General features: G+C 39.2%; 1 protein-coding gene across 1 annotated transcript in view; it reads left to right on the top strand.

Annotated features, from left to right (window-relative positions):
- The window catches only part of LOC126263367 (FERM domain-containing protein 5-like), a 246,612-nt gene extending 233,260 nt beyond the window's left edge, over positions 1–13,352 (top strand). Inside the window, exon 12 of the mRNA XM_049960459.1 lies at positions 11,733–13,352. Within this exon, the coding sequence (XP_049816416.1) occupies positions 11,733–12,157 (425 nt within the window). The 3' untranslated portion in view covers positions 12,158–13,352. The remainder of the gene's footprint in view (positions 1–11,732) is intronic.
- Positions 13,353–14,312: the final 960 nt, after the last annotated feature.

Below are 14,312 nucleotides of genomic sequence, written 5' to 3'. Positions count from 1 at the left end.
AGTGCTGCTACCAAGCTAGAGTAAATACAGCAATGTTGGTGGATCTTTACTTTCATGTAGTTGTGACAAAATATACTCTGGAAACTTTGTAGAGTAGATAAGAAACTGTTGGTCACCAAACAAAATATTTTCTACTGATAAACAACGCAAATAATTTCCTCATTTCACCAAGCTACATCATTCTGCTGAGGAACCTGTATAATGGAAGTACTCTTGACAAAAATTTAGTAACTCCCAGGAGACATTACACAAATAACATGTCATACCAGCACTTGCCTTGATAATGGCCTCAATTTGGCAAGATTTCACAAGTTTCTTCAGGTGCGCCACATCCAGCAGAAGATGATAATGATTAGATCTCATAGAGCTACCACACTGAAAGGGTGTCAATTGATATGTTTTGGCTGCTATCCAAATGGTCCCAGATGTTCTGCAGGATTAAGACTGTGCAATTTTCAGAGGACCACTGTCAAAGTATGATAGAGTGCCTAAGTGTTTGACAAAGTGGATGTGGCTGTCATCATTTTGAAAGAAAGGCATGTTCACAGCATACTTGTCATGAAGATGTAGAAGAAAGGGCAACACTTCATCACTGAGAATGTCAAATAATCATCCTGGTTCATGTTCATGGTAATATGAATGAATAGACTCCAAAACACCACAGACCCACCTCTGGCCTGAATTACACCTATCACACACTGCAAGTTAAGTCCCCCATTGGGCTCTTGGTGCACTTGATGCCTTGCATCATTCGAGAGAGGCAAAATTTCAGTGTGTTGGACAATATTACACACCTCTAGTCAGTGACTATCCAATTTCTGTGCTATCTGGCCCACTGATGATGTGCAGCTTTATGTGTGGGTGTGACCAATGGTCACTTTGCAAGTTACCCAACTCTAAACGTCCATTGCATGCACTTCCCTTTGCAATGTTTGCTCAGAAACTGGTTGAGGTCGATCTGCATTCATTGGCAGCAGCAATTCCAGCCAGGTTTGTAACCTATTGTCATTGACCTGGCATGACACTTATCTCTGGGCCAAGTTTGTTAGAATCTTTTAATGACTACTGTTCTTACACCAAGTTACATGGCTGTGAGTGGTACGGCATTGCTTGTAGACATATTGGCAGTCCTTATTAAAACATCAACAAATCGAATAAATTCATTCACTATCTGGCCAAGGGCACATTCATACAAATCACACCTTTGTGCCATTCTGACATCTCCATATAACAAACTGCCAGATTCACACCATTCCACTGCTATGGAGGGTGACATGACTGCCTGGTAACAGTTCAGTACCATCTAAAGCACTCCAAAACAACCAGTGTGCCCTTTTAAGAAGGTGCTTAATATCTTTTTCCATTGAGTTTACATGTGCCACAGTAGGCACCTTCTGCAATGGGTTACACTTGTGAACAAGGAATGTAATCGTCAGATTGAGAAATATGATATGATACTGGAATGCTACTCATACTAATGTGCAAAAACTGCCACTTTTGAGCAGTATGACAACTCCAAATGAAGTGTTGTGATGACAAAAACTTGGAACTTGGGCAAATTCCTCACAAGAGACATATTTTTAACTGATGTGTCACTCCTCATTAGGTCACGCCATGCATGTCACAGCTTGGAGTTTAATCCAAAGATGAGAAATTTGTTGCTATACTGATTACTGGAAACCCTCCTGTTTATGAAGTATTATTGTTGTGTCATAAGTGTAATACTCAGCAAGATGAACCGGTCACCAGGCTTGGTTGGCAGCACCATCATGTTTACACTTCATAAGCAGGAACGGGAGGTAGTAATAGCAGTGTTTTTACAAGTGGAATGCTGCCACATATCTGTATGTGGCAGCATCTGTATGGCCACTGAATGAAGTGTCCTGTCAAAACAAGACATACAATGCATCTCCCCTTACCTGCTCAAAATGCTTCATTTGCAGTATCTGTAAAACTACCTTCACATGTGATGTTGCTATATTGCACAGCTGTCTTTGCTGATTCATCATCTGCTGTTTCAGTCGCAGATGCCAACACTGCCTCTTTGTTCAAATCCATGCAGACATATTTTATAGTATTTTCAGCTTCCTCATCCATCAAAGTATGTCTCCTTCAGTAGTCATTACACATATTTTGGTGAGATGCACAGCTCTTCTAGTCTTCTAATGTTACAACGGTGAAAGTTAAAGTCACATCAGCATAAGCAAACTGACCATCTGGTCGGATGGTTACTGTTTTTGGCTGGTAACACCAAGGTTCCAATTTTGCTTCTTTGGACATCACATTTTTCTCTCTTAAAAATGTCTAAGGCATTCAGTCAGCCTTGTTAGGCTAACTGAAAAGCTGCTTCAACATAAAAGCATTGAAAGTGACATGCAAGTCGCTGAAGTAGTGTTATGTTGAAAGGCTTGCACCAGGCTTGGTGACACACAATGTTAATTTATTAGCAGCAAAAGCATAAGCTGTTATTTTTTCAGGTTACAGAGTGAGACACTTTATGTATTACAATTATGGATCTTATTCTTTGCAAGAATTCAAACCAACTGTATAAAATTTATATCTAATGGTATGATGGCAGTATGAAGGCAACCATTTCCATGTAAAATTGTATCAAAGGAAAAATTAATGCCAGAAGTTTAGATTAGCTACGTATTTTTCATTTTTTGCCCATTTCTATGACTGCCTGAAGTTTTCCCATTACAGTCATAGAGAAGTGAACATGAAATAAAATTCTAGTCATGCAGCAGTGAACATGAAATGAAACTCTGCATTCATGAGAACGAAACATTGTCTGGCACTGTTGTTTGATAGTACCCTTTGCGCACTGTCACTTACTCACAGTGTAATCTACAGGGTGATTGTAATTAAAGTTAAACTTTCAAAATGCTGTAGAAATAACATCACTGGTCAGAATAACATCAAACTGCAACGGAATATTATCGGAGGAGAAGGAAAACTTATTGCAGTAGGAAAAAAAATAGTGTGAAAATTGATGAATAGATAGCGCTGTATGTGTCAGAATACGTAAATGAAAACACCTGTCATGCATACGACCCATTGAAGTTGGTATAAACACGCCGGGTACACGATTCTTCCTCCTTTCGCATCTGCGACGTTAGCCATGACTGTCTCAATGCAGGATCGCACTCTGCTTGTCAAGCTGTATTACAAGAATGATGACTGTGCACAGGTCATTCTGCAGACGTTCTGGACACTGAACGGTTTGAAAAAAGTGGTTGGTCTGATGACTGCCATGGGTCTGGAGAAAATGATTCGGAAATTCAAAATGATGGGTTCTTTTGGTGTGCAACCTGGTAGAGGGAGGAAACAAACTGATTCGACGTCAGTGGAAGCAGCGGCCACAGCAATGCAGGAGGAGACGAGTGGTGGTGTGCAAACATGTAGTGCACAGAGAATTGCCCCAACATTGGACATACCCATGAGCACGGTGCGTACAAAATATCCTTCTTTGCTATCCTCCCAAAATTACCCAGGTGCACGAGTTGCTTCCTATTGCCGTGCCAGCAACAGAGACCTTTGTTTAAGAATTTCTTGCTCGCATGGAAGTGGACAAAGACTGGCCGTGGAAGATTTTGTGGGCAGGCGAAGCCCACTACAATCTGACAGGATGTGTCAATACACAGAATTGTCAAATATGGGCAACGGAAAATCCACATGCAAATAAACCAGTACCACTTCATCCTGAAAAGGTGACTGCGTGGTGCAGGTTTATGGCACGATTTATCATAGGGCCATATTTTTTCGAAGAGACAGGTGCTTCTGGTCCTGTTACATGTACCGTCAATGATAAGCTATGAGTGTCTTTTGCGCAACCACGTCATTCCAGCTCTCCAACAGCATGGATGGGATCATTTTTAAGCAAGCTGGCACACCTCCACACATTGCAAATCCAGTTCAGCAGCTGCTGAAGTGCCATTTCAGAAATACTAGAATTATCAGCCTCCATTTCCCTACAGCCTGGCCGTCCCAATCACCTGATCTTAATCTGTGTGACTTCTGGCTGTGGGGCTACCTGAAAGATGTTGTGTTCATTGTACCAACCGCAAACTTAGCTGCATTGAAGGCACACATTGCGCAACATTTTGATCAGTTGTGGAATATGCAATTTCTTGATTTCAACTTGTTGCAGAAAATGGTAGGCAGCATATTGAACATCTTTTGCACCAGTCACTCGGAAATTAATAATCTGATTTGAGTTTGGCCTCAGGACAATTAAAAACCAATTTTTCCCATTCGATACGATATGGCCTTGCCGTTGTGGATGGGCTTATGTAACTAACAGTACCACACCTGTGCACCCATGCACAATGGGTAGTACAGTTTGTTTAATGTCAAACGTACACCTTAGGCATTGTTGCATGATTCGTCTGTCATTTGTAGTCGACCACTATTAAATTATGATGCATACAGCGCTATGTATTGCTACATTTTGTAACTATTTATTTTTCTTCTGCCATACATTTTTCCCCTTCTCCGATAATATTCCGTTGCAATTTTACGTCATTCTGACCAGTGGTGTTATTTCTACAGTGGTTTGAAAGTTTAAGTTTAATTATAATCACCCTGTATATGAAGCCACAGTTCATCTAAATAAGCCTTTGACCATTTTACTCCTGGTCCCATATTTGTGTAAGAACCACACATACAAATGGGCGACACTGAAATATCAACCATGGTGAAAATTCAGAGCAAAGGAATGTACCAGATCAGAACAAAATTGCTCTTATATTTTACATTAAATTGCTGCTTATATTTCTCAAGAATCTCTTGCACAGCAAACAGCTGGAGAATAACACAAGTCGCTATGATTTACATTTACAAAATGTAAAAGAATAGATACCCACAATTATCAATATCCTGATTGTTAAAGAGCATATTCTAAGCTTTAATTGAATGATATACCACAAAGAAAAGTAGTTATATCAACGAATATGCACTGGTTTTGGATATTTTTTTTTTTTTGCACACGTATTTCATATTTGGAGAGTTTTAGGATGGCGTTCAGTGTTGGACAGCACTGTCAACTGAAGGTATGATAAGATGGAGAATCTTTTCAAAATGTGATTATCTGAAAGTATTTTCGAGCATAAGAGGCATGTACAACATATCATGGGACAAGTCAGCATTAGTGATATCTGTTTCTGTAATTTGAAACTGTTTTCAGTTCTTTATGAGTGGTGAAGTTAATGATTGCAAAAGAAATGCAGAACAAGACAGAATTTCTGTTTTACATACTGAATGTCCTCCCCCCATGAACCATGATCCTTGCCATTGGTGGGGATGCTTGCATCCCTCAGTGATACAGATAGCTGTATCGTAGGTGCAACCACAATGGAGGGGTATCTGTTGAGAGGCCAGACAAACGTGTTTCCTGAAGAGGGGCAGCAGCCTTTTCAGTAGTTGCAGGGGCAACAGTCTGGATGATTGACTAATCTGGCCTTGTAACATTAACCGAAACAGCCTTGCTGTGCTGGTACTGTGAATGGCTGAAAGCAAAAGGAAACTACAGCCGTAATTTTTCCTGAGGGCATGCAGCTTTACTGTATGGTTAAATGATGATGGCGTCCTCTTGAGTAAAATATTCTGGAGGTAAAATAGTCCTCCATTTGGATCTCTGGGTAGGGACTTCTCAGGAGGATGTCGTTAAAAGGAGAAACAAAACTGGTGTTTTGCAGATTGGAGCATGGAATGTCAGATCTCTTAATTGGACAGGTGGATTGGAAAATTTCAAAAGTGAAATGGATAGGTTAAAGTTAGATATTGTGGGAATTAGTGAAGTTCGGTGGCAGATGTAGGCTCTGACCAAAATCTATTTGTTATGACCTGTAGATTAAAGCTGAAGAAACTGCAAAAAGGTGGGAATTTAAGGAGATGGGACCTGGATAAACTGAAAGAACCAGAGGTTGTACAGAGTTCCAGGGAAAGCATTAGGGAACAATTGACAGGAATGGGGGAAAGAAATACAGTAGAAGAAGAATGGGTAGCTTTGAGGGATGAAATAGTGAAGGCAGCAGAGGATCAAGTAGGTAAAAAGACGATGGCTAGTAGAAATACTTGGGTAACAGAAGAGAGAATGAATTTAATTGATGAAAGGAGAAAATATAAAAGTGCAATAAATTAAACAGGCAAAAAGGAATACAAATGTCTCAAAAATGACATCAACAGGAAGTGCAAAATGGCTAAGCAAGGATGGATGGAGGATAAATGTAAGGATGTAGAGGCATGTATCACTAAGTAGAAACAAGGCCCCAGGAGTAGACATCACTCCATTAGATAGCCTCGGGAGAGCCAGCCATGACAACTCTCTTCCATCTGGTGAGAAAGATGCACGAGACAGACGAAATACCCTCAGACTTCCAGAAGAATATAATACTTCCAATCCCAAACAAAGCAGGTTTTGACAAGTGTGAAAATTACTGAACTATCAGTTTAATAAGTCACGGCTGCAAAATACTAACACGAATTCTTTACAGAGGAATGGAAAAACTGGTAGATGACAACCTGGGGGATGATCAGTTTGGATTCCGTAGAAATACTGGAACATGTAAGGCAATACTGACCCTAAGACTTATCTTAAAAGATTGATTAAGGAATGGCAAACCTATGTTTCTAGCATTTGCAGACTTAGAGAAAGCTTTTGACAATGTTGACTGGAATACTCTCTTTCAAATTCTGAAGGTGGCAGGGGTCAAATACAGGGAGCAAAAGGCTATTTACAATTTGTACAGGAAGCAGATGGCAGTTATAAGTGTTAAGGGGCAAGAAAGGGGAGCAGTGGTTGAGAAGGGAGTGAGATACAGCTGTAGCCTAACCCAGGTGTTATTCAATCTGTATATTGAGCAAGCAGTAAAGGAAACAAAAGAAAAATTTGGAGTAGGAATTAAAATCCATGGAGCAGATATAAAACTTTGAGGTTTGCCAATTAAATTTTAATTCTATCAGAGGCAGCAAAGGACCTGGAAGAACAGTTGAACGGAATGTAGAGTGTCTTGAAAGGATGATATAACATGAAAACCAACAAAAGCAAAACGAGGTTAATGGAATGTAGTCGAATTAAATCAGGTGATGCTGAGGGAATTAGGTTAGGAAATGAAACACTTGAAGTAGTAAATGAGTTTTGTTATTTGGGAAGCAAAATAATTGATGATGGTCGAAGTAGAGAGGATATAAAATGAAGACTGGCGATGGCAAGGAAAGTGTATCTCAAGAAAAGATGTTCGTTAACATCGAGTATAGATTTAAGTGTTAGGAAGTCTTTTCTGAAAGTATTTGTATGGAAGTGAAACAAGGACGATAAATAGTTTAGACAAGAAGAGAATGGAAGCCCAAGTGATGAATACACTAAGCAGATTCAAAAGGATGTCGGTTGCAGTAGGTATTTGGAGATGAAGAAGCTTGCACAGGATAGAGTTGCATGGTGAGCTGCATCAAACCAGTCTCTGGACTGTTGTTGTTGTTGTGGTCTTCAGTCCTGAGACTGGTTTGATGCAGCTCTCCATGCTACTCTATCCTGTGCAAGCTTCTTCATCTCCCAGTACCTACTGCAACCTACATCCTTCTGGATCTGCTTAGTGTATTGATCTCTTGGTCTCCCTCTACGATTTTTACCCTCCACGCTGCCCTCCAATGCTAAATTTGTGATCCCTTGATGCCTCAAAACATGTCCTACCAACCGATCCCTTCTTCTAGTCAAGTTGTGCCACAAACATCTCTTCTCCCCAATCCTATTCAATACCTCCTCATTAGTTACGTGATCTACCCACCTTATCTTCAGCATTCTTCTGTAGCACCACATTTCAAAAGCTTCTATTCTCTTCTTGTCCAAACTGGTTATCGTCCATGTTTCACTTCCATACATGGCTACACTCCATACAAATACTTTCAGAAACGACTTCCTGACACTTAAATCTATACTCGATGTTAACAAATTTCTCTTCTTCAGAAACGATTTCCTTGCCATTGCCAGTCTACATTTTATATCCTCTCTACTTCGACCATCATCAGTTATTTTGCTCCCTAAATAGCAAAACTCCTTTACTACTTTAAGTGTCTCATTTCCTAATCTAATCCCCTCAGCATCACCCGATTTAATTTGACTACATTCCATTATCCTCGTTTTGTTTTTGTTGATGTTCATCTTATATCCTCCTTTCAAGACACTGTCCATTCTGTTCAACTGCTCTTCCAAGTCCTTTGCTGTCTCTGACAGAATTACAATGTCATCGGCAAACCTCAAAGTTTTTACTTCTTCTCCATGAATTTTAATACCTACTCCGAATTTTTCTTTTGTTTCCTTTACTGCTTGCTCAATATACAGATTGAATAACATCGGGGAGAGGCTACAACCCTGTCTCACTCCTTTCCCAACCACTGTTTCCCTTTCATGCCCCTCGACTCTTATAACTGCCATCTGGTTTTTGTACAAATTGTAAATAGCCTTTTGCTCCCTGTATTTTACCCCTGCCACCTTCGGAATTTGAAAGAGAGTATTCCAGTTAACGTTGTCAAAAGCTTTCTCTAAGTCTACAAATGCTAGAAACGTAGGTTTGCCTTTTCTTAATCTTTCTTCTAAGATAAGTCTTAAGGTTAGTATTGCCTCACGTGTTCCAACATTTCTACGGAATCCAAACTGATCTTCCCCGAGGTCCGCTTCTACCAGTTTTTCCATTCGTCTAAAGAATTCGCGTTAGTATTTTCCAGCTGTGACTTATTAAACTGATAGTTCGGTAATTTTCACATCTGTCAACACCTGCTTTCTTTGGGATTGGAATTATTATATTCTTCTTGAAGTCTGTGGGTATTTTGCCTGTCTCATACATCTTGCTCACCAGATGGTAGAGTTTTGTCATGAATGGCTCTCCCAAGGCCATCAGTAGTTCTAATGGAATGTTTTCTACTCCCGGGGCCTTGTTTCGACTCAGGTCTTTCAGTGCTCTGTCAAACTCTTCACGCAGTATCTTATCTCCCATTTCATCTTCATCTACATCCTCTTCCATTTCCATAATATTGTCCTCAAGTACATCGCCCTTGTATAAACCCTCTATATACTCCTTCCACCTTTCTGCCTTCCCTTCTTTGCTTAGAACTGGGTTGCCATCTGAGCTCTTGATATTCGTACAAGTGGTTCTCTTCTCTCCAAAGGTCTCTTTAATTTTCCTGTAGGCAGTATCTATCTTACCCCTAGTGAGACAAGCCTCTACATCCTTACATTTGTCCTCTAGCCATCCCTGCTTAGCCATTTTGCACTTCCTGTCGATCTCATTTTTGAGACGTTTGTATTCCATTTTGCCTGCTTCATTTACTGCACTTTTATATTTTCTCCTTTCGTCAATTAAATTCAATATTTCTTCTGTTACCCAAGGATTTCTATTAGCCCTCGTCTTTTTACCTACTTGATCCTCTGCTGCCTTCACTACTTCATTCCCCGGAGCTACCCATTCTTCTTCTTCTGTATTTCTTTCCCCCATTCCTGTCAATTGTTCCCTAATGCTTTCCCTGGAACTCTGTACAACCTCTGGTTCTTTCAGTTTATCCAGGTCCCATCTCCTTAAATTCCCACCTTTTTGCAGTTTCTTCAGTTTCAATCTGCGGTTCATAACCAATAGATTGTGGTCAGAATCCACATCTGCCCCTGGAAATGTCTTACAATTTAAAACCTGGTTTCTAAATCTCTGTCTTACCATTATATAATCTATCTGATACCTTTTAGTATCTCCAGGATTCTTCCAGGTATACAACCTTCTTTTATAATTCTTGAACCAAGTGTTAGCTATGATTAAGTTATGCTCTGTGCAAAATTCTACAAGGCGGCTTCCTCTTTCATTTCTCCCCCCCCCCCCCCCCAGTCCATATTCACCTACTATGTTTCCTTCTCTCCCTTTTCCTACTGACGAATTCCAGTCACCCATGACTATTAAATTTTCGTCTCCCTTCACTACCTGAATAATTTCTTTTATCTCGTCATACATTTCATCAATTTCTTCATCATCTGCAGAGCTAGTTGGCATATAAACTTGTACTACTGTAGTAGGCATGGGCTTTGTGTCTATGTTGGCCACAATAATGCATTTACTATGCTGTTTGTAGTAGCTAACCCGCACTCCTATTTTTTTATTCATTATTAAACCTACTCCTGCATTACCCTTATTTGATTTTGTATTTATAAGCCTGTAATCACCTGCCCAAGGGTCTTGTTCCTCCTGCCACCGAACTTCACTAATTCCCACTATATCCAACTTTAACCTATCCATTTCCCTTTTTAAATTTTCTAACCTACCTGCCCGATTAAGGGATCTGACATTCCATGCTCCGATCCGTAGAATGCCAGTTTTCTTTCTCCTGATAATGACGTCCTCTTGAGTAGTCCCCGCCCGGAGATCCGAATGGGGGACTATTTTACCTCCGGAATATTTTACCCATGAGGACGCCATCATTTAATCATACAGTAAAGCTGCATGTCCTCTGGAAAAATTACGGCTGTAGTTTCCCCTTGCTGTCAGCTGTTTGCAGTACCAGCACAGCTAGGCCGTTTTGGTTAATGTTACAAGGCCAGATCAGTCAATCATCCAGACTGTTGCCCCTGCAACTACTGAAAAGGCTGTTGCCCCTCTTCAGGAACCACATGTTTGTCTGGCCTCGCAACAGATACCCCTCCGTTGTGGTTGCACCTACGGTACGGCCATCTGTATCGCTGAGGCACGCAAGCCTCCCCACCAACGGTAAGGTCCATGGTTCATGGGGGGGCTCTGGACTGAAGACCACAAAAACAACATAATGAACGTAATTCTTTTTATATGTGGATAAATGCTTGGTGACACATATAAACAAGAAAAATCCATTAGTGTTTGAAGACAACATTAGTGAAGTTTTGGGGTCTTTAGCACCATTTAAATACCTAAGGATAATATTACAAGGCTATGTGGATTGGCAAGAACATATAATATCAGCTGAACAGAAGAAAGATTCACTGGCTCCTGAAGATTGCACATTACCTTAACTTTCATGTACGTTTTCTCCTGTCACTACGTGTCAAGTAGATTTTTTTTAATCCATCCAATTATACCATTGGGAGATGTAATAGATATGCTCAGGGAACACGTGTCTCAATGCCAACAATTCTTTTTATAGTTGTGAAAGGCCAGGGTTTTAGGTCCATCACCAACAACTAGTTTGACTTGCTTTGTTCTCGGGTTGCAAAACATTGTGATGTGATGTGGAATCTGTTTCAGTTTTGCTAAATCTGGTGTTTATGACATTAGTAACACTTTATAGACGAGTCAATTTGGAGCTAGTGCATGTTCATAGTTCACTGCTCTAGTTTCTGGTCTGTGTTTCATTCATGCTTGCATGCCAAGATAGAATAATTTGGATCCTCTTGCATGTCGAGATATGATAATTTGGACTAACTTTTTGACAATATTTTGTCTGAGTTGTTATTTCTACACCTCCTATGCAACACCTTTCTTATTTGATAACAACCAGAATGATCTATAGTTATCATACAAGTGTTCAAATATATAATACTTTTACACTTGTATGGCTGTAAAAATATTGTCAGTGTTTCCTTTTTCTTTTATCCAACTTATGCTGCTATTGTTGTGTGTAATAAATTTTCTGAATGTGATGATATATTATTGTAGATAAACACAAGTGTTCCATTATTATTTGTTTTCAATGAGGTCACTGACATTCTTTTAATATATGCTGTACAGGTCTGAAGGATGGTGAAAATGTGCAGCATGGTTTTGATGACTATTACTTCCGCGACTCGTTTGAGCACTCGTCATCGGAGTCACAACTAATGGAGCTTGGTCTCAAGCAGACACACCTGGGTACAACACCCACCAGGACACAACCTCCACCTATACAAGCACCTCCTACCTCTTCACAGGTGGGACTTGTATCAGCACAACATTCGGGTGGCACTAATCGTCGATTCAACATTTTTCGTGTGTTTGTGCCATCATTTCTAGTTGTTGTGGCATCACTAGTTATTGGTACTGTGTTTATACTCGAGCTGGACTGTGAAACATTTAGCACTCTGCGGCGATGGCCAGAAATGGTAGTACTGCGGCATGATTATTATGAACCTATGAAGGAATACTTCCGGAGGCATTTTGTAGGCTGGTTATCGTAGAATAACAGTGAAACTTTTATTGTTACCTGTGCCTAGGGACTTTGACCCACACCTACAGTAGTGGTGCAATAATGACTGTACCAGACAGCTGTAACATGCATGTATGTTTTCTTTGGAAATGCTTTTTCTGTGAGACTAACAGCGAAGGGAAATCTGCAGGGATACATACTGTCCACTCTGTACGTAAATGTAACTGGTTTCTAGTGCAAGACTTTCTGAAACATTTGGGAACTTTTTTACATATTAATAAATGTCCTCCTTCACAGCTTTTATGGGACTTCAAAATAACTAATGAACAGTTTTTTAAAAACGCTGATTTAAATTCTCCCTGTGCGCCTTCCGTTACTCCTCAAAGTGCCTGCAACCACTGTTGGCAGTGGTTATTCCATTTCTTCTTGCCCCAAATTTTTGTGGTATCTTTCATCAGAGTAATACCTATTTACATATTTTGTTACCATACAGCATTAATAGGAACAAGTACTGATGGGGCCAATAAAAATGTGGCCTAAGTAATGCTGCTGTTGCTCTGTATGAAATTTATGGATATAAAAGATTGTGCTTTCACATATATCACATTGTCAATTATAAATGAAATCTTTGTTATTTTTAATAGTTTTAAAAAATGGTTGGTATAACTGTGTAACAGAGATGCAAGATTTTGTTTTTAAATAACAAACACAGCCAAAAGGCTTGTTTCAGATTGAATGACACAACTGTTTCATTGTTTTACTGAATAATCAACAAAAATCTATGTTATCATCATGATATTTGATGAGGTGCACATTCCACATTATCACTGTTATAAATAATGGACTTTTAATGTATCTAACTGTGATCCAGAATTGAAAGTACAAAATGTACTGCACGAAAAGGATGTTTTAAGTTTTAAAAGTCTAATGTAATGAAATTTTATTTATCTATTTAATCTGTGTTCAAACAAGGTACTCACTGAAGATGATTTCATGGCACATTCTGTGTTCTTTAAGAAAGAAATGTAAGGAAATGTTTTAATGTATACATTCCATAAGCATTTTATTGTATTATCATAAATGTAGAGTTACATTCCTTTATTTTTAATAAGTAGACAATGACAGTATAGCCTCCACCTCTTCCACTCTTCTTTCATTCAGGTGCTTTCTGCTGTTTATGGAATTGAGTGCAGCAATAAATAATACAAATTTGGAATGAAGGTCAATCAGTTTACATTTCATTTCCTGTCTAACTAATGTGTTTTAATAAAGTACTTCTAGTTTGTGTTCTCTTGTTAATGCTGTATCATATTCTTAACTCTTCTAAAGAAGAACATACAAAATGAACGTACATGATCAGTTTTAGAATATAGTATAGCTTGTAAGGACTGTCCTGAGTGCCATATGCCCTCATAAGATAGATCACTATGAGGTGGATACCAGTGGCATATTGACAGATACCATACTTCTCACAGATCAGTATTTAGCTTTGAAAGAAGACATTCATGTACAAAAAATGTTCTAGAATCCCACAAAGAAGTGGCATAACAAGACAGACAACTAAGAGGAAAAATTCCCAAAACAATTTGAGTACTTGCCAGACAACTGGAAAAATTCAAGTGATCTACATTAAGGTGTCTGCCTGTTTCATACTTGTCGTAGTGCGTAATGTATCTATTATCCCCGAGTGCTCTCCAGAGATTTCAGTGTTTACTGTTGAGGCAATTACAAATATATGTTTATGGAACAGGGCAAAAACTTTGGCATGATTTTAACTGATAAAAGGATTCAGAGGAAAAAATTTAAATTTCTGGCTCTGCTTCATGAAAACACATTTGAATGCTAATTTTAACACAAAGCAATGAATAATCAAATAATCAGTAACGTATTTCACATCTGACAGCTCTCAGATGAAATAATGAATCCAACTTCTGAAAACAACCATTATGGCCAACTTTTATTCAACTCCGGCTTATTAATCATGTTATGACTTCTTTTCAACCTGTGGCACAACTAAACCTAAAACACATACCTGTTATACAATAAAACAATGCACCTGTTTGCAAGACAGGAATGTGAGCTACAACCAGTACAGGCATGCTGAACAATCTCATTCTTTTTTCTCAGTGATTTTCCTCAGCATTTATTTAGATGGATGCTAAGCTAGTTCCCCAGTTTCATCTCAG

Source organism: Schistocerca nitens, chromosome 6 (assembly GCF_023898315.1).
Source record: "Schistocerca nitens isolate TAMUIC-IGC-003100 chromosome 6, iqSchNite1.1, whole genome shotgun sequence".
Taxonomy (NCBI): Eukaryota; Metazoa; Arthropoda; class Insecta; order Orthoptera; family Acrididae; genus Schistocerca; species Schistocerca nitens.
This window is presented reverse-complemented; position numbering and strand designations above follow the sequence as displayed.